The 25,370-nt window shown below is 51.6% G+C and overlaps 3 protein-coding genes across 4 annotated transcripts in view; 1 reads left to right on the forward strand and 2 right to left on the reverse strand.

The window, feature by feature from the left end:
* The window catches only part of LOC107109286 (group 10 secretory phospholipase A2-like), a 27,680-nt gene extending 21,957 nt beyond the window's left edge, over positions 1-5,723 (forward strand). Inside the window, exons 3-4 of the mRNA XM_015409883.1 lie at positions 4,482-4,588; positions 5,347-5,723. Of these exons, the coding sequence (XP_015265369.1) occupies positions 4,482-4,588; positions 5,347-5,495 (256 nt within the window). The 3' untranslated portion in view covers positions 5,496-5,723. The remainder of the gene's footprint in view (positions 1-4,481; positions 4,589-5,346) is intronic.
* Positions 5,724-7,809: 2,086 nt separating this feature from the next.
* LOC107109339 (tumor necrosis factor ligand superfamily member 13-like) lies at positions 7,810-8,874 on the reverse strand. Its single transcript, XM_015409949.1, has 2 exons — positions 8,753-8,874; positions 7,810-8,143 (listed from the first exon to the last, which is right to left on the reverse strand). The coding sequence occupies exons 1-2, from the start codon at positions 8,865-8,867 to the stop codon at positions 8,034-8,036; spliced, it is 225 nt and encodes a 74-aa protein (XP_015265435.1). The 5' UTR covers positions 8,868-8,874; the 3' UTR covers positions 7,810-8,033.
* A 1,465-nt stretch (positions 8,875-10,339) lies between these two features.
* The window catches only part of BFAR (bifunctional apoptosis regulator), a 20,754-nt gene continuing 5,723 nt past the window's right edge, over positions 10,340-25,370 (reverse strand). For both annotated transcript variants that reach the window (XM_015409911.1, XM_015409912.1), the window contains exons 4-9: positions 25,159-25,360; positions 21,788-21,957; positions 20,626-20,770; positions 18,182-18,364; positions 15,179-15,381; positions 10,340-11,275 (exon numbers count right to left, since the gene is read on the reverse strand). In XM_015409911.1, the coding sequence (XP_015265397.1) occupies positions 11,083-11,275; positions 15,179-15,381; positions 18,182-18,364; positions 20,626-20,770; positions 21,788-21,957; positions 25,159-25,360 (1,096 nt within the window). In that variant the 3' untranslated portion in view covers positions 10,340-11,082. The remainder of the gene's footprint in view (positions 11,276-15,178; positions 15,382-18,181; positions 18,365-20,625; positions 20,771-21,787; positions 21,958-25,158; positions 25,361-25,370) is intronic.

Below are 25,370 nucleotides of genomic sequence, written 5' to 3' on the forward strand. Positions count from 1 at the left end.
TGGACTGAACTGGGACCTAGGTTGTTTCTCTCATTAACAATGCCTGCTGTTGTCATTTGGCATCTGAAATCACTTCACTCTCCAAGATATAAGGACAGATGGACTCCCATTCTAGCTGTATCTGAAGAAGTGAGCAGTGATTCATGAAAGCTCCTACCCTGACAGAAACTTTGTTAGTATAGGTGTCTGCCGCGGGCCCCATTGCGAAGGGGTCGGAGGCGGCCAGGACAAGTAAGCAGGTAGCCGGGGAAGCGTTCCCCCCACCGCACCCAACGAAGATGCGGCCGTCGTGGTGATCAACGTTGTGGAGGTCGTTGGGACCGATCCCGTGTCCCCCTCCGTGTTAGGTGTGGTTCCCTCTATCCCGCTCATGGTCTCGCCAGCCTCGATACTGTCTCTCTCTCTCTCTCTCTCTCTCTCTCTCTCTCTCTCTCTCTCTCTCTCTCTCTGGCATACTCTCTTTAGCTCCCCCCCCCAAGAAGTCTGCAGTCAAACAAAAGCTTATACCTGGAAGAAGTTGCTAGTCTTCCTAAAGAGCTCCTGGACTCCATTCCCCCCCCTCTGTCTCTTTTCCTCCCACTCCTTCCTGTTGGGATCCCAAGCATCGAGAATAAATCCACGTTTTAAAGAAAAGCAAAATTTATTTCAAAGCGTTGGAAAGACACTCAAACACGTTCTTTGTTAGAACTGACTACAAACGGTTAGGGCAAGCATAATAAAGGGATTTGAAACAGGTACAGAACCAATGGGTCACTTTCCCGCTGGCGGGTAAGCTAAAACGGGTTCGCGCTCATTCCCTGAGAACCAGGTTATCTCCAGACATAACACAGGTGCAGTTCCCATGCTCTAAAAGCAACAAGCTGGCAGTGAAGCGAACTCCCCCAATACATCCTCCAGTTGTTTGGCTTAGGCATTACAGCAGAAGAGAATACTAGCGAACAGGCAGGGGGGGGTGAGCAACTGTACAAAGACACAAATAACACAGAACACCATGGCAGCTTGCTGACACTGCCTCACAGGGGTGTCTGTTGTGGGGCGGGGAAGGGAAAGGAGTTTGTAAGCCGCTCTGACACACCTTTGGGTAGTGAAGGCCGGGCTATAAATCCAATCTCTTCTTCTTGCTCCTTTCTACTGATAGGATAGGTCCTTTTGGGAAAGGAGGCAGGGTAAAAGTGTCTTAAATAAGTTGTGCCTTACAAAGCATAGGAACTCTTTGACTGTTAGACACATCTGTGGAATGTGGGGATTTCGGCTTTAAAAACTATGCCACGTAAGCCTTGAGGGCCAGTCCACCACTGCTTTGGAACGGACATACGCAGGGAAGAAATGCAGTTCTGGTAATATTCCAGGGGAAAGCAAAGACTCCATCAAGCAGCCCTACAAAGAGACCACATCCTTACACTGCTTGACTGTAGGTTCCCCAAAAGACAGGCTTCCCGGTAGCTTAATGACCATCTGGCTTCTGCTATTTTTAAGCATAAACCCAGCCGGGGATGTTTCTGCTCTCTCTTTGCGGGATGAGATTGCTACTTTTGACTGCTAAACCGAAGAGCGCGGTGAGGTCTCTGACGTAGAAACTCCGGCCCCTGTGTTTGCAGACCTAATCATGGAGCCAGGGTGGAAAACGGGGTTTCCAAAACCAAGATTGAGATCTAGGTTACCAGGGCAGCTTCCTGTTTTGAAGGTGTGGCCGAGGGCAAGCTGGGAATGCGAGCCTCCCCCGGTTAAGCTGTTTGTCCCGGGTGAGAGTCGTAAAGAGCGCGTGGCCTCTGTGCATACGTGGACAGTCTGTCTCCATGGGCATGTTTTCACAGCACGCCAGCCACGCTCATAACCTCGTGATGTTAACTCACCTTTTCTTTAACACTTTGGAATAAAAGTGTCTTGTCTTTAAACTTCAGAGTCAGTGGCTTTTAGCCAACAATCATCCACCCCCAAGCAAAAACAGGAATAAAGCCATCAAGACTGGCGGTGTAGCCAGACCTCCCCCCCCCCCTTGTATTTTCCAAGCTCCAAAGCCAAACAGCAACAAATCCTTTATGCAGCCTCATGCTCAAGAGGTTTTTAATCGTTTCCCGCAATTCTTGCATCACCCTGTAAAAGCAGATAACTCCGAAGCGGCAAGCGTGGTTTTGCGGCTTGATGAGTTTCTGGCTGAGGGGGGATTCGGATCTGGAATCCGTCCCCGTCCCCCCTCCGCCCCTGTTACCAGCTCCTCAAATCAATCAGATTAAATGTTCTAATCAAGAAATCCAACCCGGTTTGCCGTTTGAAGTGCTTCTGCACAAACACCGCTCACAGCAGCTGCGCCCGTTTGCACAACTGCCGCTCACTTCCCAAGGTTCCTACGGGAACTGCGTAGGTGAATGTGCTTGGGGCAAAGCAGGCCCCGCCTCCGAGTGGAGCAACGATAACATAGATGTGTTAAGTCTGAGTCCAGGTTAACCCTAACCAGCGGCACCTTTTAAGGCCAACACTTTTATTCAGGCATGCACACTTCTTCAGATACAATGAAATGGAAACTACAAGTCCATACATATAGGCAGAGGGCAAGCAGTAAGCAGAATGAAGATGTTTAACAGATGCAGGGACCAAACAGGAATAACAAGCTTTAATTTATATGGCCGCCATTCGTTTGGGTTTAATTCCGGGGGGACGGGGGACATAGTGAAGGATTTGTCAGATTTGGAGATTGATGGGCAGATGTATCCTAAATTGTGGGATGCTGAGAGTACTTAACTGAGACCCTGCCGTCATGCTCCACCCATCTCCTCTCAAGCATGGAGGCATCCTTACAGCTGTAAAGTGACCTCACATCTGCCCATCAGTCTCCAGTTTTGACCTATTTATTTCCTTCACTATGTTTTCCCCCTGGAATTAAAACCCAAATGAATGGTGACCATATAAGGTAAGCTTGTTATTCCTGTTTGGTCTTTGAATCTGTTAAACATCTTCATTATGCGATATGCTAACTTACTGCTCACCCTCTACCTATATGGATGGACTGGTAATTTCCATTTCAATATGAGAGCCAGTTTGGTGTAGTGGTTGAGTGCACGGACTCTAATCTGGGAGAACCGGGTTTGATTCTCCACTCGCAGCTACTGGATGACTTTGGGCAAGCCGTAGTTCTGATAAGAGCTGTCCTTGAAAAAGAGCCGTTTCTGTCAGAGCTCTCTCAGCCCCACCCACCTCACAGGGGGTGTCTGTTGTGGGGAGGGGGGGGAAGGAGATTGTCAGCCGCTCTGAGACTCCTGTGGGTAGTGAAGGGCGGGGTATAGATCCAATCTCTTCTTCTCTATGACTGAAGATGTGTGCCTGCACACAAAAGCTCATACCCAGAATTAAGCTCTGTTGATCTTTGAGGGGCCGCTGGAGTCAAACGCTGGAGTCCGTGGCTTCAGACCCACCCGGCCGCCCACCTGAATGGATGTGTTAAGTGATGCCTCTCTAAGCGAGCTCTGTAATAAAAGCCATTTACTCCCCCGTGTGAAACTCGGGCGGCAGCTCACTGACCCAGATCCAGCAGAGTTACCCGCAGGGCGACATGTTGGCTGCCCACTGGTTCTCAAGTGGACAGTGGAGGAGCCGGGCCGGGCCGAAGAGCTCACCGCCACTGCGTTCTAGTGGAGAAAAGGATTCAGGTTGTGCGCTGAAAATGTTTCAGCAGTTGCTGTGTAGAGGAAAGAACACCGGGGATCTTGTGAAGCAGGCCTTTACAGAGAGCTGCTTGCCAAATGGGCCAAGTCAAAACATGAAGCCTTGGCTGGTGTTCCCTCTAAGCTGAGTTAGTGTGAGCCAGCTCACAGTTTTTTAGCCTCTGGTGCACACGTTTTTGTCTTAGCTCAGGAAGGATGGGCTTCAGAGCAAACTAATTTATGCAGTATAGCCAAATTGCTCGCTCACAACTTTAAGAAGAGAAGAGAAAAGGTTGGATTTCTACCCCACCCTTCACTACCCAAGGGAGTCTCAGAGCGGCTTACAAACTCCTTTCCCTTCCCCTCCCCACCACAGGCACCGTGTGCGGGAGGTGGGGCTGAGAGAGCTGTTTCGAGGATTGCTCTTGAGAGTACAGCTCTGAGAGAACTGTGACTTGCCCAAGGTCACCCAGCAGCTGCAAGTGGAGGAGTGGGGAATCAAACCCGGTTCTCCCAGATTAGAGTCCACGCACTTAACCACGGTGCCAAACTGGCTAATAGCGGTAGCTCACAAAGTAGAATTTTTGCTCACAAGACTCCACAGCTTAGAGGGAGCACTGGCCCTCGCTACTAAAATTACAAGGCCACAAAGTCTGGCTTTTCTCTTGTCCGGACTGCAGTGCCTGAACAGCATCTTGAGAGGCCTCAGCCGGGGCACAGAGCCTGCGTTTCAGAGGCAGCACTCGATGCCATGTGCCCAAACGATTCAGGTCGCTTCGGATACGGGAATTCTGGGCTAGGCGGAGGACGTCTGGGGACAATTCTCGCTCTGCTCCTCCACAGGTGCTGCTTCAATCATGACTGCTGTTACGGGGAAGCGGAGAACGCCGGCTGCGCGCCCAAGATGGAGAGCTACCTGTGGGAGTGCGAGGACAACGCGGCCAAGTGTGGTGAGTCAGTGCTCTGCTCGGGGGCGGGAAGATGCCCATCTCCCAGAACAGGGGGGCAAAGGGGATTCTCCAGACGTGGCTGAGAGATAATGTGGCTGTGAGCCTGAATTCCAGACAGAGGGTCAGATTGACTGTGGCAGAGGGGAGGGGAGGAGAGGTCATCTTGCCTGTGCCATGAAGGGGGGGGGGAGTCCATGGGGGGGTCCTGGAATGTGCTCTCCAGTTGCAGCCGACCCACAGCAACTCTGCGGGGGGGGGTCTCCAGCAGTGTCCCCTCTAAGCTGAGTCAGTGTGAGATCGCTCACAATTTTTCAGCCTCCGGCTCACCCATTTTCATCTCCGCTCAGGAAGGATGTGGCTCCAGAGCCAGCTAATTTATGCAGCGGCCAAATCGCTCGCTCACCACTTTTAGGGCAGTAGCTCAAAGTAGAGTTTTTGCTCACAGGACTCCACAGCTTAGAGGGAGTATCCGTAGCGACTTCCTCGGTGGTCGAGTACTGACCAGATCCAGTCCTGCTTAGCTTCTGAGATCTGATGAGATCGGGCTAGCCTGTGCCGTCCAGGTCACGGTGGGCTAGTCCATAAGAAAACTACATTTGTTAGCTTCAGGGGTGCCACAAGATATTCAGAAGATGCCCAACAACTAGGTTCCTAAATACCTTTCTGTAAACAAGACCCTAAAACCTGCAGAATGGCCAACTCACGACAACCCGTGCCAGCGGCCTGACCCGGCGGCTTCTTGTCTTTTCTTTTCACAGAGGACATCGAAGACAAGTGCCAAAAGATGGCCTGCAAGTGCGACCGTGAAGCGGCCAAGTGTCTGGCCAAAGCCCCCTACAACGCGACGCACATCTTGTGGCCCGTGGATCGCTGCGGGACGTCCACCCCTCCCTGCAAAGGCGATTAACGCAGAGGAGAGACGGGGCTGGATAGAGACTCTCTTTTTTAAAATAAAAGCAGTAGCAGCTGAAAATCTTCCCTGCAATGGGAAGTCCGTTTTCTCGGCACCGGTAACTCCGGCTTTCCTGGCAAATTCAGCCGTTCTTCCATTAACAAGGAGCGCTCGGGCATAACACCAGAAGAGCCCTGCTGGATCAGACCCGTGGCCCATCTAGTCCAGCATCTTTCCCCACACACACACACCAGCAGCCGTGGACGGTCCCTAACCCTAACCCTAACCCAACAGGGTCCAGAGGCCGAGGCCTTCACCCGGATGCTATTTCCTAGTGCTGGAATTCAGGGGTTGACTGCTTCTGAACAGAAGAGGCGCCATGTTGGATCAGGCCAGTGGCCCACCCAGTCCAACACTCTGTGTCACACGGTGGCCAAAACCTCTGACTTCAGAGGTTCCCTCTAGTCACCGTGGCAGGTAGAGCCACTGGTGGACCCCCTTTCTCTCTGTGAATCTATCCAACCCCTATCCAATCTATTCCCATGGCCAGTTTGGTGTCGTGGTGAAGTGCGCGGACTCTAATCTGGGAGAACCGGGTTTGATTCCCCACTCCTCCTCCACTTGCACCTGGCTGGATGGCCTTGGGCAAGCCATAGTTCTGTCAGAGCTGTCCTTGAAAAAGAGCAGTTTCTGTCAGAGCTCTCTCAGCCCCACCGACCTCCCAGGGTGTCTGTGGTGGGGAGGGGAAGGGGAAGGAGTTTGTAAGCCGCTCTGAGACTCCTGTGGGTAGTGAAGGGCCATGGGGTATAAATCCAATCTCTTCTTCTTCTCTGCATCTTCTCGTAGTGAACTCTACTATTTAATTATTTGTTGAATAAAGACGTTTTTCCTTTTGCAACGGTGGCCTCTTGACTTCGTCGGGTGTCCCTGGGCCCTCGTTTTTGTGGGAGAGGGAGAAGATTCTATGTACTTTCTCGACACAATGCATAGTTTTAGAAACCTCTACCATGTCGCCGTCCAGCTCATCTTTTCTGTACACCAAAAAAGCACGAGGCTTTTCAGACATGGCTCGTAGGAGAGGTGTGCCAGCCGCTCCGTCATCTCAGTTACCCTTTCTTCCCTTATCTAGCTCTGGAATACCTTTGAGTTAACAACAAGCAGAACTAGACACGGGATTCCCAATGTGGTCACACCCAGTGTTCCCTCTAAGCCGAGTCAGTGTGAGCTAGCTCACAGTTCTGTAGCCTCCGGGTGGGGACCCCGCCACAAGAACCGACCAGGGACACCTACGCTTTAACTGCTTTTTAATCCATCCCCATGACTTGGTTTACTCAGGAGTCTGTGTCAAACACTTTTTGGAAGTATTACAAAATCTGTGGGATCACCCTTATCCACACACTCGTGCGTTTTTCCCACCTTCATTTCAGCCTGGGAGCCGGACCCCTACCTTGACTTGGCTGCTCTGGCCACGTGGATCCATGCCACGGTTACCACAAGGCTAGACGACTGTCATGCCCGCCACATGACCCTGTCCTTAAGGACAATGGTGAAACTCCAGTGGGTGCAGAACACCACAGTTCAGTCGCTCTAGGGCACTAGGTGGAGCATGTGGGTCACACCCATCCTGCAGTCACGCTGTCAGTTACCACGGGCATTCAGGAAGGGCACCCCCCCCTTCTCCTTTTCACAGAATGTGCAAAACAGAATATGGTGAGGAGGACATTTTCATGAAGGAATTGGAAGCACCGTATAATGGAACAGCTCGAGAGTTGGCTTTTGTAACTGGGCTGGATGACGTCTCATTGTACGTGCCCCACCTTCGTCTGCACCGTCTTCGCAACCGACTTTCCACATTATCATGGGCCGTGCCTTAATTTTGCATCTTCCTTGTTCTCCAGTTCCATAATAGCCTAGTCCTATGAGCCAGTTTGGTGTAGCGGTTAGGAGCACGGGCTCTAATCTGGGAGAACTGGGTTTGATTCCCCCTCCTCCACTTGCAGCTGCTGGTGTGACCTTGGGCCAGTAACAAGTTCTCTCAAGGGCAGTCCTCGAAAGAGCCCTCTCAGCCCCACCTGCCTCACAGGGTGCCTGTTGTGGGGAGGGGAAGGGAAAGGAGACTGTAGCTGCCCTTAGACTCCGAGTGAAGGGCAGGGTACAAATTCAATCTCTTCTTCTTCTTTCTTACTGGAGGTGTCATGCTGGTCTGAATGAATTATTTAAAAAAAATATTTTGTAATCCACCTTCAGCCTCAGAGTGAAAGGCATCTGGGACCCGAGTGTGCCGCATGACGGAGATCAAGTTCATTCCTAGAGGAACCCAGAGGCCGTGGATCCTTTCTGTGTCCTGCCACTAGGAAGGGGGCGTCAGGGTCTGGCCTCCTGTCATTGCCAATGGTGGCTGTAGTGCGCCTTGAAAAGATGCCTGCTTCTCACCTCCATGGTGCCTCCAGAGTCCTCAACTCCACCAGGTTTCTTTCTCCAAAGGCCAGCTGGCTTGTCCCAACATCTCTGTGTGTGTGCGTGAGTGGGAAATGTGCTTGCCAGGTACTCCCGCTATAGACGGAGGAGTCCTAAGAAGGTCCCATGAGGACTAATTATGAAAGAAGCGTTGAACCGCGGGATGCGCAAGTTCACACGGTCTCCTTGCTGCAGGTGGAATATACCTAGGAGGAGGAAAAAAGGCCATCAGCTCAACGATCCCAACTTCGGACAGGATTTAGTTAAGTTCTGTACATGTACATATGAAACTGCCTCATACCGAATCGGACCCTCGGTCCATCAAGGTCATGACAAGTAACAAGCTGACATATAAGCTTAGAAAGACAGGTCCTCACAAAAAACTATGTTTATTAACAGCCCCCTTTTTTTTTAAACTAACCGTAGTTTAACAGGGAATGATCTCCTAACCTTGGGTTTTTAGTTTAGTGTGGGATGCCTTTCCTTTCTCCCTAACTGTAGCTCCCCTATCCCTATTTTTTCTTGGTAGTTTTTGTAGTATTAAAAAAAAAGAAAAAATCCCCTCCGGGGGCTTATTAAAAAAAAAAAAAAGGTCAGTATCGCCAATCTGATTGGCAGCAGCTCTCCAGGGTCTCAGGCCGGGGTCTTTCCCATCACCTACTGTCTGGTTCTTTGAACTGGAGATGCCGGGGATTGAACCTGGGACCTTCTGCATGCCAAGCAGAGGCTCTGCCACTGAGCCCCAGGCACCATGGCTTTTAACCCATCTTGCCTCCTCTCCCAAACTGGCCCAGCGTTCCGTTCTGTTCCCTCACCTCCACTGTAGCAAGTGTTGTATGCCTGCTCCAGATTGGCCGGCATGCTCTGGATGCAGCGGAACAAGGTCTGATCCTCCCCCTCCGGCCGCAGCCGCCGCAGCTCCTGCCCCATCGTAAAGGTGTGGTCATGAAACAGCACCTGGGAGGAGGAGGAGGAGAGGAGGAGGAGAGGAAGAAGGATGATGAGGAGAAGAAAGTGTGCGGACATTGGGTCACTCTTGGACAGCGAAGTGGCCAGTGGGCCAGAGAGAGCGAGGATGGGGCACTCATGGGGGAAAATCCAGTGGGGTCAATACCATACTGGCCAGGCAATACCGTACTGACCCCAACTCTCTACCAGCACTGGGATTGAGGGCCCACAGATGAACTGTGGCTCGGGAGCCGCATGCGGCGCTTTCACACCTATTCTGTGGCTCCTGGCAGGGCGGCTGGGGAAGCGAAGGGGAAGAAGGCCTCCCACATCGGTCTTCCCTTCCCCAGCCAGTGTTCCCCTCCCTGGGTAGGCTTGAGGTGGTGATGGGGAGCAGAGAAAGAAAGCTTTCTTGTTATAGATGCGTTCTCAAATCCCCCCCACCCACCAGCCAGCTCGGAGGAGGCACTTGTCTCTTTAAATCCCACTCTGTAAGCCACTCTGAGAGTCCGAGTGAAGGGCAGGGTATAAATCCAATCTCCTCCTCCTCTGCCAAGCCAAGCCAAGCCAGCTGGCAGGGGGGGTGAGGGGGTCGGAGGATGCATTTAACATTAAAGTTGCTTTCTTTCCACCTCTCCCTCCCCTCCTCCCCCCATCTATTCCCCCTCAGAATTTGCTTTCTTTGTTCCTCTCTCTCTCTCTCTCTCTTTCTTTCCACCTTTCATTCTTTCTTTCCACCTCTCTCTCTTTCTTAGACAACTTAAATATCATTAGCAAACAAATATAAATGGACAAATATCATTATCAATCTCTGGTTTTACCCCTTTTGTTTTAACTTTTGGCAGTCTCGTTGATAACGTTTGGATATTTTTCAATAAAGACGGGTGTGCGATATGTGTCCATGTCTTGCCGCTCTCAAGCATCTGATGTTTATTCTGTGTGGCTCTTACATCAAGCAAGTTTGGCCACCCCGGGTCTAGGCTGACCCTACATGGAGCAGGGGGGTTGGACTAGATGGCCTCTATGGCCCCTTCCAACTTACAGAATCACAGAATGTTAGAGTCGGAAGGGACCTTGCAGGTCATCTAGTCCAACCCCCTGCACTCTGTAGGAGCACAGCCGAAAGAGAGCCCTACAACATACCCGAAAGGTGGTCATCCAGCCTCCGCTTTTATTTATTTATTTATTCGAGTATTTCTACCCCGCCCTACCCCGCAAGCGGGCTTAAAAACGTCCAGCGAAGGAGCATCCACCCCCTCCCGAGGCAGTCTGTTCCACTGCTCTACCACTCTTATGATTCTGACTCGGCCCCACTGGAAGCCCCAAAAGAAACCCAGAAGCGGCACGAGGCAGGTCAAAGTGCCAAAGCCTGCCCGCCCTTACATCCCAGAAGCTTGCGGGCAGAAATATTAGAAAAAAAGAAAACAATCCTGTTTAATTCTCCAAAAGGCTCATAGGCAAATCTGAAGATCAGATTAATACAAATACATAATCAAAGCTTCATTGGTAAGGAAACAAGCATTTAAAACAAAGCTCAGCGTGGTTTGGCCAACATTTAAACAAACAGCGAAAACAGGTGTGGTGCGCTCGAGAGACAGAACGGCCACTTCACAGTTGCTTGTCCGCATGCAGGGTTCTCGTTTTGGTTTCTTAAAAAGGTGGTCGTGGTTGGCAAATGGACTTAGAAAACCAATACAGCAACAGAAACATCAGATTTCTCGTTTGATTCATAAAAATGGTGGGGGAGGGAGTGGGGGGAGAAGGAAGCCCCAAATCAGGTTTGAAATCTTTTGTTTTACAAGGAGTCAGTACCTCTGTAAGTCTCCCTTTAAGTATCCAAATGCCCGAATGAGATAAACAAGCCTTTTTTCAGAAGACGAGATGGGGCAGAGACTTGACCCCCTCGGGTTCCTCAAAGTACCGGTCCACAGCCTGAACACACACACACAAACTGGCACAGCTGGTGTTTTGGACAACCCACTCCAACAACAAAGAGGCTGGCCTCCTTGGGGGGAAGGGGCTCCCAAAATGCCCTGGTTGCTTATCCCGCAACGACAAAGAAAACACTTCCTCCAAAAGTGGGTTAAAGCAAACAGGAAGAGAAACCAATGCAGGTTTTTATCACCGTAGAAAGAATAAGTCCCCCTCGCCTTCGAGACGGCTCACGGCGCACAAGGAAGGAGTCCGGGAGCGCCTGTCAGAGCACTTGCGTATCCAGGCGGCGCACCTCTTTGACCACGAGGTCGATGTTTATAATGGGGTTGAAGTACAAGGCCCAGTAGAAGAGGCAGTTGCAGACGAACTGAGGAATGAAGGGCCAGAAAATGGCTACCAGGAGTCCCTGGGTGGACACCTTCCAGAAGTGGTTCCACATCCGGTGAGGGATAGTTCTGGGGAGGGGGGGTGAGAGAGAGAGAGAGAGAGAGAGAGAGCGCACAGAGAGGACACATTCATGTGGCATCCAAGCCCTGATTCCTCTGCAGTCTTGGCGGAAGCCAAGCTCAAACACCCTCGCTGTTCCAACGGGAGCGTTCAGCCGCTTTGCCCAAGCCAATCCCTTGAAGGGAGTGTCTCTTGAACTTGCCCTGGAGAGGACATATTCGAAACACACACGGCTCTGGAGAATTTCTTTCTGCCCGGAGCGGGAAGAAGGTGGGAGGGACACGGAGCGTGGCAGGTGGGAAAGGGAAGTGTGGTTCCAAAGAGATGTCGGTCTGCGGTAGAGGAGCTAGACTGGAGTCCCCATAGTGTCTTAGAGACCACCAAGGTTTGTGGGGTGTCGGCTTTCCGGAGTCAACGCTCCCTTCGGCACTGGCCTCTACCACAGGGAGCTTCGACCCTTAAGACCCCGCAAACCTTGTTGGGCTCTAAGGTGCTATTGGGACTCCAATCTAGGAAAGGACATAACCAACGCTCCACCCTCTAAGCTGTGGAGTCTTGTGAGCAAAAATCCTTTGTGAGCTGCTGGCATTCAAGTTGTGAGCGAGCGACTGGGCTACTGCATGAATCCGTTTGCTCTGCAGCCCCATCCTCCCTGAGCTGAGACCAAAATGTGTGAGCCGGAGGCTAAAACACTGTGAGCTAGCTCACACCGACTCAGCTTAGAGGTAACACTGTTACAATCAGAAAAGGCCCTTACTTTAACTTAAGCAAAAAGACCACTGAGAAAGAAGAGAAAAATCTCAGCTGTTCACACCATCCATTACGTTTCTCTAAAGCAGGGGTGTCAAACTCATTTGTTATGAGGGCCGGATCTGACATAAACGAGACCTTGTCGGGCCGGGCCATGTGTGTCTTAAAATTTAAAGCCAGGCAGCGGAGATATAAACTTTATAAAGGACACAAACACAAAGGTGTTCTTTTTTACTTAAAATAAAAACATGCTTAAAACATTCGCTCTGTAAGCTGCAAACCTACTTTTGATTTATCAACATCCACCACAGAAATCTCGTGCTCAGAGTTCTGAGCCTGGGACCCAGGTTGAAACATGAAATGGCTGAGTGATTAAGAGAGTCTGGTGAAGCAAGCCATGATGCAGCAGCAGCAGAACTGGAAGCAGGAGATGAGCCAGTTCCACTGCGGGTCTGGCGGAAGCCCTCCGGGGGCCTCATCCGGCCCCCAGGCTGCATGTTTGACACTCCTGCTCTAAAGGGTTGTTTTTTCTTTAAAAAAAAAAGCCAAAACAAATGAACACAGCTGCTCCTCTGGAATAAAAACCAGGCCTGAAGGAAAGAGCAAGATGGCAGCTGCGAGACCCACCTGATGAGTTTTTGAGCTGTGATTCAACATTAAAGATGCATGAGAAGGAACCCGGCCCCTGATCCCTCTGGTCCAGGCCTGGTTGCTCCCACCTGGGGGTCTCCAGGGCTAGGGCCAGACTTCTTGTTCACTGGAGTTGCCCAAAACAGAACTTTCAGTGTGCAAAGAAGGTGCTGCTCAGCTGCTGAGCCCCGGGACGATAATAAGAGCAAGTCCCTGTTCAATGGCCTCCGGTCAGCAAATGGGGGACAGAGGAGTTATTACTACGCCATCTGGGATGAGTTTAATTTATAGATCAAAGTGAGCAGCCGTGTTGGTCTGAAGCAACAGAACAAAGTTAGAGTCCAGCGGCACCTTTAAGACCAGCAAAAGTTTATTCAAGGTGTGCGCTTCCGTGTGCCAGGCACAGTTCGTCAGACAATGAAATGGGACTGCGTATCATAGCTGTGTATATACAGGAGTGGTTTGTTAAATCAGCGTGCAAAATAGTGAGGACACATTTTTCATAACAGATCAAAAGAATGATAACGCTTAGTTCCTGGTTATCATCTGTTTCGGTTCCACTGGGGGGGGAGGAAACAACTAATTGTTGTTGCCGTTGTTGCTCAGTCGCACAGTTGAGTCCGACTCTTCGCGGCCCCATGGACCACATCATCCCAGGCCCATCCATCTCCAGTTCTAACATATTTATTACCCACGTTTCCCCCCCCCCAGTGGAACCGAAACAGATGATAACCAGGAACTAAGCGTTATCATTCTTTTGATCTGTTAAGAAAAAAGTGTCCTCACTATTTTGCATGCTAACTTAACAAACCGCTCCTGTATATACACAACTATGATATGTAATTCCATTCCATCGTCTGACGAACTGTGCCTGGCACACGACAGCTCACACCTTGAATATAACTTTGTGGGTCTCAAAGGCAGTGTTCCCTCTAAGCTGAGTTAGAGTGAGCTAGCTCACAGTTTTTAGCCTCTGGCTCACACATTTTTGTCCCAGCTCAGGAAGAAGGGCTCCAGAGCAAACTAATTTGTGCAGGAGCTCACAACTTTAATGCCAGTAGCTCACAAAGTAGAATTTTTGCTCACAAGACTCCACAGCTTAGAGGAAACATTGCAAGGGTGCCGCTGGACTCTTAACTTGGCTTAATTTATGTTCTACCGTCAATCATTTCAGTTATATGTCAACTGTATTTTAAATGTTCGTAAGGCTGTCAGTCGCCCTGAGCCTGCTTGCAGGGTGGGCGATTCATAAAGGCAATAAAATAATAAATAAATAAAAGCCCCGTTGAAGATAAACACACAGACTTTGGCAGCCGGAGATGGGAAAGGTGCCCATCTCAACAAAACGTGCCTCTCTCTCTCTCAACACTCTTGACCTTTGAACAGAGCTGCGAGGGCGTGCAGAGAAACAACCCCCAGGGGCACGGGATGCTGGAGTTGACTGTGCGGGGCTGCTACGAGGCTGGACTCCAGAGTTTGCCCAGGGCTCTGGAACTGCCGACGTGCCACAGCCTTCAATTCACTCATGGCTGCTATTTTCCCATCAATACTGGCTCCTGAAAGTCTGCACTCACCACTCAAGACCAGTAGAATCCCAGTGGCGCCTGTTGGTATTTTGCTGCCTGCCGACACCTTGCCTGGTGCCCACCGGGAGTTTTTGGAAAGGGGGTGGGGTGACTGGCCACTGGAAATCTGGTTTTTCAAAAGTTGCTTTGGCGGCAGCTGCCATCGCAGCGGAAGGATCTTCACTGTGGGACTGAAGGGAAGATGCGGCCGCCATTTTATGTCTGGCTCCGCCTCCTGCATCGGCCATTTTGTGCCTGCGCCCAATCCAGTGTTCCCTCTAAGCTGGGTTACTGTGAGCTGGCTCATAGCTTTTTAGCCTCCGGTTCACACATTTCTGTCTTGGCCCAGGAAGGATGGCTCCAGAGCATTATTCCCTCTAACCTTTGGAGTCTTGTGAGCAAAAATTCTACTTTGTGAGCTATTGGCATTAAAGTTGTGAGCGTGTGATTTGGCTACTGCAAAAATCAGTTTGCTCTGGAGCCCTCCTTCCTGAGCTGAGACAAAAATGTGTGAGCTGGAGGCTAAAAAACTGTGAGCTAGCTCACACTAACTCAGTTTAGAGGGAACACTGCTCCAGAGCAGACTAATTCATGCGGGAGCCAAGTCTCTCGCTCACAACGTCAATGCCAGGAGCTCACAAAGCTGAATTTTTGCCCACAAGACTCCACAGCTTAGAGGGAGCATGCCCAGCATCCTGCGTCTGAATTCCAAAGGCGCCCACAGGCTTCAAGAGGCCGGGGGCCCTGGCTTTAGAGCAAAGAGAAGACTTGCCTCTGTGCAGAAAGAGGGCCTTTTCTCATGCCTGTGGGGGAACAGAACGGGTCCTTCCCCCTCGTTCCGAATCTGCACCAAGTTCCCTCCCCGTGCCTCCTACTCCCCCCTCACGACACCGACCGAGGAGCAGAAACGGAGACACCCCCGCCCCCGCCCCCCCGCCCACTGGAGAGGGCGCCCGTGGGACTTACTTCAGTTCCCTCCTGGACCAGAGCCTCCAGAAGGAGAAGAGTTCCAGGACGGAGAGCAGCATGGCGTTGACGATGATGAAGCGGGACGTCCAGTAGTGCACCTCCAGCCAGTCCCAGGCGAACTCGGCGATCAGCTGGTAGGGCAGGAGGACGTACTTGACCAGGAATTCCCGCCACTGCTTCCACGCCGGCTCCTTCGGGTCCTACGGAGACAGAAGCCGTCACAAAGAACGACGCCCAACCCGCACGGAGCGCACTTCCGGTTCTGATGCTGCCGCCGGAAGCTGGTTGTTGCTGCTGCTGCTGCTGCTGTGATTGGGGGGGGGGGCCCTCACCACTTGCCCTGGTGCCATGCAGAGGTTCAACAATCCCTCCAGCCTCTGCTTCCCGGCAACCAAGAAACTCCCCCCTGTCGGCATGTGCATGAGGAACGCCTCTCTGGAGCACCCCTGAGAGCTGGGGAGAGTGTCATCAGAGTACTGAAGGGTATTCCATTTGAAATAAGACAGCGGAGAAAGAAATATAAAGATCTTGTTCTTTTTCTTCAAACAAATTCAATTGGATATAGATGGTTAATTCCAGAAGGCGTCACCTTTAATGCAGTTTGTAATGAGACTAATATGATTAAGACTAGATGTGTATTTAAGATGATTAAAAGATCTCCTCTCTTGGGTTTTTAGTCAGTAGTGGGTATCTTTTCTTTATCCCCCTAAATGTAGTCCCCTTCCTTATTTCTGTTATAGTTTATAGTCTTAATAAAAAAGCAATTAAAAAATTGGGGGAAGATGGGGGGGGGGAGGAATGCCTAAGCAAGACGGCACCCTGTTAGAGAGGTGATCTAAATGACATGATGCATCAGCCTGCAGGACGCACTTCCGTGAGTCAGCATCTCTGTGCTGATTGGATATCCATGTGTATATAAGTCTGTAATGTATATGCCACTATATACCAGTATGGTATCAGGTTGCTTGGCGAAGCACTTTGTCAGTGGAATCTGTGAATGCTTTGCCGGAAGGACTGTGTATATATTGTAAATAAACGTGTAAATAGCACTAACCTAAGCTGGTGTGTGCAAGATCTATTTGACTCTGCAACATTCACTCGAGGAACAGGAGATAGATCACCAGCCATTATTGCCCACAATACCGTCAACCCCCACCACCGGCCCACTAAGGACCCGATCCGCCTCCATAACCAGTCTGATGATCCAGGGTGCTCTAGAACAGGCAGGCCAAAGGCTGTCCTTCCGAGAGCAAACCAACCGGGCAGCTCCAGGGCGATTCTTCACTTTACAGCACATCACAGACTCCGGGCTGCTCAACTCCCAAGAAAGGTTAAAGCGCTTGGGGCCCTTTAGTCTGGGGAAACGACAGCTGAGGGGTGACATGATCGAGGTCTATAAGATTGTGCATGGGATAGAGCAGGTCGAGAAAGAATGACTTTTCTCCCTTTCTCACGATACAAGAACTCGTGGGCACTCCATGACATTGCTGAGCCGTCGGGTTAGAACAGATAAAAGGAAGTCCTTCTTCACCCAAAGAGCGATTAGCACATCGAATTCACTGCCACAGGAGGTGGTGGCAGCTACAGGCACGGGCAGCTTCAAGAGGGAATTAGATAAGCATATGGAGCAGAGGTCCATCAGTGGCTATTAGCCACAGGATATAGATAGGGACTCTCAGTCTGGGGCAAGGGATGCTCTTGTATTCTTGGTGCTTCGGGGGGGGGGGGAAGAGTGGGAGTGTTTCTGGTGTCCTGGCCCCACTGCTGGACGTCCTGAGGGCACCTGGTATTTTTGGCCACTGTGTGACAGAGTGTTGCACTGGATGGGCCACTGGCCTGATCCAACGTTGGCTTCTCTTATGTTCTTATAGGAACTCTCAGGTTGGGGCAAGGGATGCTCTGTATTCGTGGTGCTTGGGGGGGTCAACAGTGGGAGGGGTTCTAGTGTCCTGGCCCCACTGCTGGACGTCCTGAGGGCACCTGGTGCTTTTGGCCAGTATGTGACAGAATGTTGGACGGGATGGGCCGTTGGCCTGATCCAGCATTGGCTTCTCTTATGTTCTTATGTTTTTGACTTTTAAATTTCTAACTTTATAATTTATGATGGTCTACTGTTTATTGTCACGTCCTCTGTAACCTGTAACCCACCCCACCCCAGCCCGCTTGTGGGGAGGGTGGATATACACTGAATAGAATGAATAAATAATTCAATTACAACTTTAGCCTCTGAAAACCACAAAACAGCATACAAAAACAAAAAAAAACCCAGAAACCACGTCCAAGGTAGATTCAGGTGGGGTTGCTGTGCTGGTCTGAAGCAACAGAACAAGGTTTGGAGTCCAGTTGGGCACCTTTAAGACCAACGAAGTTTAATTCTGGGTATCAACTTTCGTCTGCATGCGCACCTCATCAGATACATCAGATGAAGTCTGCATGCGCACAAAAGCTTCTACCCAGAATTAAACTTTGTTGATCTTCAAGATGCCGCTGGACTCCAAAATCCACACCCAAGTCAGTGTCTCTAAAAAAAAAAAAAAAGCAAAGGCACCACTGAAAGCTATTCCAGAAAGACGGGAAACCTTCATCCTCATCTCTGATGGAGACAACGGTTGGAAAGTGTTGGGCAAATCACTGGAGGTTTTCCTGTTCTGGTGGGACACGTCCTGGTCAATGCTCCCTCTAAGCTGCAGAGTCTTGTGAGCAAAAATCCTACCCTGTGAGCTACTGGCCTTAAAGTTGTGTGTGAGTGACTTGGCTACTGCTCTGGAGCCACCTCCTTCCCGAACTAAGACAAAAACGTGTGAGACGGAGGCTAAGAAACGGTGAGCCGGCTCACAGTAACCTAGCTTAGAGGGAACATGGGTCCTGGTGCTCTCCGCCCTTCCTTAGCCTTGTGCCGGCCGCTCAAGCACTCTGCGTGACGCCGTCCCTGCCAAGCGTCCCTCCTGCTTGCTTCCGTCTCAAGATGGCCAAGTCCTCCATCGGGTCCTGAACACTTACCAGCAATTTGGCCGGAACGTCTTCGAGGCCCTCCTCCTCCAGCGGCTGCCGCTCCGGACAGATGGTGTGGATGAATGGGAGGAAGAGATCCGTGTAATCGAAGAGGTACAGGTAGAGCATCGTGAGCCGCGGGGAGCCCTTCAGGGCGTAGAGCAGGAACACAGACTTGCTGGGGTGGACCGCCTGGAAGCCAACGAAAGAGGGGGGCAGAGTAAATAACACACGGCACGGGGAAGGGGAAGGAGGCCGCTGGCGAGAAGAATAGAGGCACGTGCAGAAAGCCAGGCTCTTCCTGGAGGGAACCAACAAAACCAATGCTTCTGGGGAAAGGGTTTCTGCGAAAGAAAGCTCTGCGTCCTCCGCCCCCATGACTTCTTGCAAGTTACGCAGGCTCCTTCAGAGGACGTGGACCCCCGTGTGACCCCTGTGAAGTGTGAGCCACGGGAATCCAGTCTGGTGAGAAACAAGCTCCGGCCTTCTTCCGTTTTGCCACTTCAGGCCAGAGGGAGCAAGTTTGGAGGGTATCGCTCGGAATGGCAGAAGGACAGGCCTGCCCCAGGGGCACCACCTGCCCTGAAACCGACACGCAGCTCCCGCCAATTTCGGCAGGGCCAGGTGAGTCAGCGGGAGGCGGAGGGGTACTTTAGATTCCTCTTGGAAACGTCTTGGGCCCGCCCCGCTTCTTTGGGCATCGCTGCAATCTGACTTCACCTTCAAACTCAAACACGGGGAGCGAGGAGGGAATGAGCCAATATTAAATTCAATGGCCAATATTGAGAAGAGATTGGAGTTCTACCCCATGGCCCTTCACTACCCAAAGGAGTCTCAGAGCGGCTCACAAACTCCTTTCCCTTCCCCTCCCCACAACAGACATCCTGGGAGGGAGGTGTGGCCTAGAGAGCTCTGACAGAAACGGCTCTTTTTCAAGGACAGGTCTTATCAGAACTACGGCTTGCCCAAGGTCACCCAGCCAGGTGCAAGTGGAGGAGGAGTGGGGGAATCAAATCCAGTTCTCCCAGATGAGAGTCCGCGCACTCAACCACGACACCAAACTAGCTCTCAGTTAAACTACATATTAAAACGTCCCGGCCGGCTGCACACAGAGGCACTTGCAGAGAACGTTCAGTTAGTGACGGAAGGGAGTGGGGCGATTCTGGCCAACTCCTCCAGCCGACTGCTTTGAGCCTGGGGTCGACACGGCCGGCAAAGACAGGACCAGACAGAAGGGTTCGCCGGAAAGGATGCGGAGGCTCCTGTGGCAGCAGCTGGTGCTGTTTTTAAAAGCGACTTGGCAGGTGTGCGTGCGAGTTGTGTGTGTTTTGTGTGTGGTATGCCTTCCCTCCCGGGTTGTTCCCCCGACCTAGAATGGCCCTGGAGAGCTGCTCTTTGCACAGCAGGGGAAATGGACACGTACTGGTGCCACGTTTTTATCAACTTTCCCACAGGGACGAACAGGGATTCTTGGGGCTATCTCAGACTGGAAAAGTGGTGAGACGGGGGGAGTTTCACCCCACCCCACCCCACACTCCTGACCCAAACTGGTCTCCCATGACTTTCAAAAGAACACTGGGTGCTCCCCCAACATGGAGCTCACTGTGTTTTTCCTCCAGTGAGACCGTAAGGCGGTGGGGGTCAGGGCCCCCAGCCTCCTTGGACCTGCGGCCAAAGCAGAGGCAGCTTGAGGTGTAAAGCCCCCCCACCCCCCAATGCTCCCCCTAAGCTGTGGAGTCCTGTGAGCAAAAATTCTACTTTGTGAGCGGCTGGCATTAAAGCTGTGACCGAGCGATTTGGCTCCTGCATAAGTTAGTTTGCTCTGGAGCCCTCCTTCCCGAGCTGAGACAAAAGTGTGTGAACAACAACAACAATACAGTCCACAGTAAACAATGGCCAAAAAAACAGCAAATAACAACTGTGTACTGCACAAACCCGCACCAAAGTTAACAAAAAGAGACTTCAACACAAAGGTAATTCAACACATGTAATCCATCATAGGAAAATACAAAAGTCCACAATATCCCAAATTTCTCAAAGGGAAACAATGAAGTCTGGAATAGATATCAACACTTTTCCCAGGTATTGTTCAGTGTTTCGGACTTCTGGTCCTTCCTCAGGAACAAAAAGCCACTACAGGAAGTCTCATTGCAATTTCTTAACAGGCAAACTTTATTCAGTTTCTATATGGGCCAGGTCTCCTAAGCTTTAGAAAGCACCTACCAAGGTTTGGGATATTGTGGACTTTTGTATTTTCATATGATGGATTACATGTGTTGAATTACCTTTGTGTTGAAGTCTCTTTTTGTTAACTTTGGTGCGGGTTTGTGCAGTACACAAAAGTGTGTGAGCCAGAGGCTAAAACACTGTGAGCTGGCTCACACTGACTCAGCTTAGAGGGAACACTGCCAGGGGGGGGCGGGGAAGGGGCCTCCCGCGTACGGCCGGCTCACCTTGTACTCCCAAAGATTCTGGGGCGGCTTCACGCCCAGCGTCTTCACCCGGTCCAGCTCCGCCACGATGGCCTTTCGGTGGCTGCTATTCTCGATGTAGTATGGGGCCCGGGCAAAATCCTCGTCCGTCAGCGTCAAGAGGAGCCTGGAACATCAACCGCTTCCGTTACAAAAGGAACGCCCCCCCCTCCTTTCCGGCTTTGCACGGCACTGAGCAATGCTCCTTCTCAGCCGTGGAGTCTCGTGAGCAAAAATTCCACGTTGTGAGCTACGACTGGCATTAAAGTTGCGAGTGAGCGATTGGGCTGCTGCAGAAATCAGTTTGCTCTGGAGCAATGTTCCCTCTAAGCTGTGGAGTCTCGTGAGCAAAAATTCTACTTTGTGAGCTACTACTGGCATTAAAGGGGTGAGTGAGTGATGTGGCTCCTGCATCAATCAGTTTCCTCTGGAGCCCTCCTTCCTGAGCTGAGGCAAAAATGTGTGAGCCGGAGGCTGAAAAACTGTGAGCTAGCTCACACTAACTCAGCTTGGAGGGAACACTGCTCTGGAGCCCTCCTTCCTGAGCTGAGACAAAAATGGGTGAGCCGGAGGCTGAAAAACTGTGAGCTAGCCGACACTAACTCAGCTCAGAGGAAACCCTGGCACCGAGCAACCAGGGACGGGGAACTGTGTAGCAGGAAAACACCGCGCTTCCGGGGACAGCGAAAGCCCGCCACGCAAGCAAAAGGTGGTCGCCTAGCTCCAACCACGTTCTAAAAAAGGTTTGACACGTTCCCAGCAAGGCCGACAAGCAGGGGCCTCTTGCTAATGGGGAAACTATTCATGGAAACTTACTTCCGAGCAATGTTCCTTCTAAGCCGTGGAGGTCCCATGAGCCAAAATCCTACTTTGTGAGCTACTGGCATTAAAGTTGTGAGCAGGTGATTTGGCTACTGCACCAATCAGTTGGCTCTGGAGCCCTCCTTCCTGAGCTAAGACAAAAATGGGTGAGCCGGAGGCGAAAAAACTGTGAGCTAGCTCACACTAACTCGGCTTAGAGGGAACACTGCTTCCGAGACAAACGCTTTTGCCCCAATGTCTGCACCACCTGGGGGGACACAAAACCTCCGGTAAGTAAGACCGCACAGTGTCTCTGCAGGGGTGCCGGCGGCACCGTCCTCACCTGCCGTTGACTCTCTCCAGCAGAAACCTCTCCTTGTAGAGGGAAGCCCACGGCCCCAGCTGGCCCAGCCAGTGCAGCACCTCCTCGGGGCCCCACCGGGCCACCGGCTTGTGGACAAGGAGGTCGTCCTCCAGTTCCCTGCTGCTCCAGTGATACCCGAGCAAGACCACCTGCAGGGCAAGCCAAGAGAGCCCCCGGAGAGGCGGAGAGGCCGTCATTCACCAGAAGAGTTTTCAGTCTGCCTTCCCACCCAGGCAGGGTCTCTACGGGGCGGCGGATGGAACAAAAACTTTAAGGCATTTAAGCGATTTAAAATACAGCTGAAATGATAAAGTAACTCCATTAGAAACACATAAACAAACAAGGCTAGCAGGAGAAGTTCCAAACCGTGTTTACCCCATCGACCTGTTACAGTTGTAATTAACTTGTTATGCTCAAGTTACATAAGGTAAAGGTAAAGGTTCCCTTGCTCGAAAGCCAGTCAAATCCGACTCTAGGGTTGCGGTGCTTATCCAAGCTGAAGAGCCAGCGCTGTCCGAAGACATTTCCGTGGTCATATGGCCGGAATGACTAAACACCAAGGCGCACAGAACATACTGTACCTTTTAATTTTATTGCTACATATTTTACTGTTTCTCAGTTTTATTTGTTATGCCTTGGTCGTACAGCTGCACTTTTACTATGGCATGTTGTGTTTATGTTTTGTTGTTTATAATAAAACTTTGAAAAAACCCCACATAAACAAACAACGCTAGCAGGAGGGCCAGTAATGGTTATTGGGGGGTACACCAGGTGAAGAGGGATAAGCGAAAGAAGAGGAGATTGGATTTATACCCCGCCCTTCACTACCCAAAGGAGTCTCAGAGCAGCTCACAAACTCCTTTCCCTCCCCCTCCCCACGACAGACACCCTGTGAAGTGGGTGGGGCTGAGAGAGCTCTTTCGAGGACTGCCCTGCAGAGAACAGCTCTGAGAGAACTTGCGACTGACCCAAAGTCACACCAGCAGCTGTATGAGGAGGAGTGGGGAATCAAACCCTGGACTCTGGAGAGAAGAGACTGGATTTATAGCCCACCTTCACTACCCGAAGGAGTCTCAGAGCAGCTCACAAACTCCTTCCCCTCCCCCTCCCCCCAACAGACACCCTGTGAAGTAGGTGGGGCTGAGAGAGCACCCTTGAGAACCGCTAGAAAACAGCTCTGAGGGAACTTGCAACTGACCCAAAGTCACACCAGCAGCTGCCTGTGGAGAGTGGTGAATCAAACCCGGTTCTCCCAGATTAGAATCCGCTGCTCTTAACCACAACATCATGCTGGGTCTGCTGAAAGACACCCATAGAGGGAGACAAGCAAATCTCCCCGGGGCAGGAAGTCCAAAGTTCCAAACATACAGCAGGGATATGTGGAGACAGTGGCTACAAAGCAGAGAAGCTGAGCAGGGAGCAGAGAAGACAACGGAAGGAGAAGAGTAGGTTTTTGTACCCTGCTTTTCTCTACCCTAAAAGAGTCTCAAAGCGGCTTTCAATCGCCTTCTCTTCCTCTCCCCACAACAGGACAAAGTTTGAGTCCAGGGGCCCCTTTAAGACCAACAAAGTTTGATTTGAGGTATAAGCGTGTGTGTGCAGGCGCACTTCTTCTGAGGAAGTGTGCATGCAGGCGAAAATTTATACCTCGAATCAAACTTTGTGGGTCTTAAAGGGGCCCCTGGACTCAAACTTCGCTCTGCTGCTTCAGACCAAGACGGCTACCCCACCTGAATCTATCTCCCCACAACAGGCACATTGTGAGGCAGGTCGGGCTGAGGTAGTTCAGACAGAACTGTGACTGGCCCAAGAAGAAGAAGAAGAAGAAGAGATTTATACCCCATGGCCCTTCACTACCTGAAGGAGTCTCAGAGCGGCTTACAATCTCCTTTCCCTTCCCCTCCCCACGATAGACACCCTGGGAGGTGGGGGGGGGCCTGAGAGAGCTCTTTCGAGGACCGCGACTGAGAGAACAGCTCTGAGAGAACTAGTGACTGACCCAAGGCCACACCAGCAGCTGCATGTGGAGGAGGAGTGGGGAATCAAACCCGGTTCTCCCAGATGAGAGTCTGCCACTCCTAACCATTACACCAAACAAGGTCACCCAAGCAGACTTCACACGGAGGAGGAGAGGGGAATCGAACCCGGACTCAGAGCCCGCTGGTCTTAACCACTCCAGCAGGCTGGCTCTCACCTCCTGCCCAACCTTCGTATTCCCAATCGGCCCAAAGAGCACACGACTTCCTTACGACACAGTATACATTACAGGCGGGAAAACTCTGCGCAGGGGCAGCGAGGAAAAATGCCTTCAGGCCAAAGGCTTGGCATGACTGACACAGGGGAGCAGAAGCCCACAACACGCGTGGGGGTGTCCCCCCCCACACACGTTTAGTACCCTGCCTCGCATCTCCCAGTGAAAAAAGCCTGCAAGAAGGGCAGGGAACCCGTTAAGTGTGCGGACTCTAATCTGGGAGAACCGGGTTTCATTCCCCACTCCTCACCTGCAGCTGCCGGTGTGACCTTGGGTCAGTGACAAGTTCTTTCAGAGCTGTTCTCTCAAGGGCAGTCCTCGAAAGAGATCTCTCAGCCCCACCTAACCTCACAGGGTGTCTGTTGTGGGGAGGGGAAGGGAACGGAGTTTGTAAGCCCCTCTGAGACTCCCAGTGAAGGGCAGGGTAGAAATCATAGAATCATAGAATGTTAGAGCTGGAAGGGACCTTGCAGGTCATCTAGTCCAACCCCCTGCACTCTGCAGGAGCGTAGCCGAAAGAGAGCCCTACATACCTACAACATACCCAAAAGATGGTCGTCCAGCCTCCGCTTGAAAACGTCCAGCGAAGGAGCCTCCACCCCCTCCCGAAGCAGACTATTCCACTGCTCAACCACTCTGACAGTCAGGAAGTTTCTCCTGATATTTAGCCAGTAACGACTCCCTTGTAATTCCCACCCATTAGATCTAGTCTTGCAAACCGGAGCAAGAGAGAATAGATCCGCTCCATCTTCTACATGACAGCCCTTCAAATACTTGGAGACTGCAATTGTGTCCCCTCTAAGCCTTCTCTTTCCCAGGCTAAACATACCGATCTCTTCTTCTTCTCCTTCCTTTAGCTTGGCGGTGGCCCCCACTCCAGCTACGGGAGAGAAGGTGGTGGCCCACGGAAGGAGAAAGGCCAGCAAAAGCAGGCCCAGACCACGACCCGCCTGGCTCCACCTTCCCTGCTGAAGGGACTCGAGCGGAGGGCACGAAGGCGGCCCACGAAAGTCTGAGATGTCTCTCCGTCTCGGGTGGCTCAACCCGCCCCTGAACGCCCAGCCCACCTCCTCCGAGAACAGCCAGCGGGGAAACGTACCGCCACGCAACTCAACGCCGTCAGGACTCCGGAGAAGAAGCCCCTCCCCCGAGGATCGGTCCTCCCCGCGTTTGGGGCCGCAGACGCCTGGTCGCTCCCGTACTTCTGGAAGGCCGCCAGGCTCCGGGAGACGTCGGGGTTCTGCTGGACGTCGTCTTTCCGCTGCTCGGTGGCGTCCGGGAACAGCTTCTCGATGGCATCTCTGCGGGGGG

Source organism: Gekko japonicus, unplaced genomic scaffold (genome assembly GCF_001447785.1).
Source record: "Gekko japonicus isolate JY-2015 unplaced genomic scaffold, Gekko_japonicus_V1.1 scaffold78, whole genome shotgun sequence".
In the NCBI taxonomy this organism is placed as follows: Eukaryota; Metazoa; Chordata; class Lepidosauria; order Squamata; family Gekkonidae; genus Gekko; species Gekko japonicus.

Coding starts and splice junctions, on each gene's coding strand:
- LOC107109339 (XM_015409949.1), bottom strand. CDS start 8,867: ATGGGGCAGGAGCTGCGGCGGCTGCGGCCGGAGGGGGAGGATCAGACC. Junction 8,144..8,752: donor CAACACTTGCTACAGTGGAG/GTGAGGGAACAG, acceptor TCCTCCTCCTAG/GTATATTCCACCTGCAGCAA.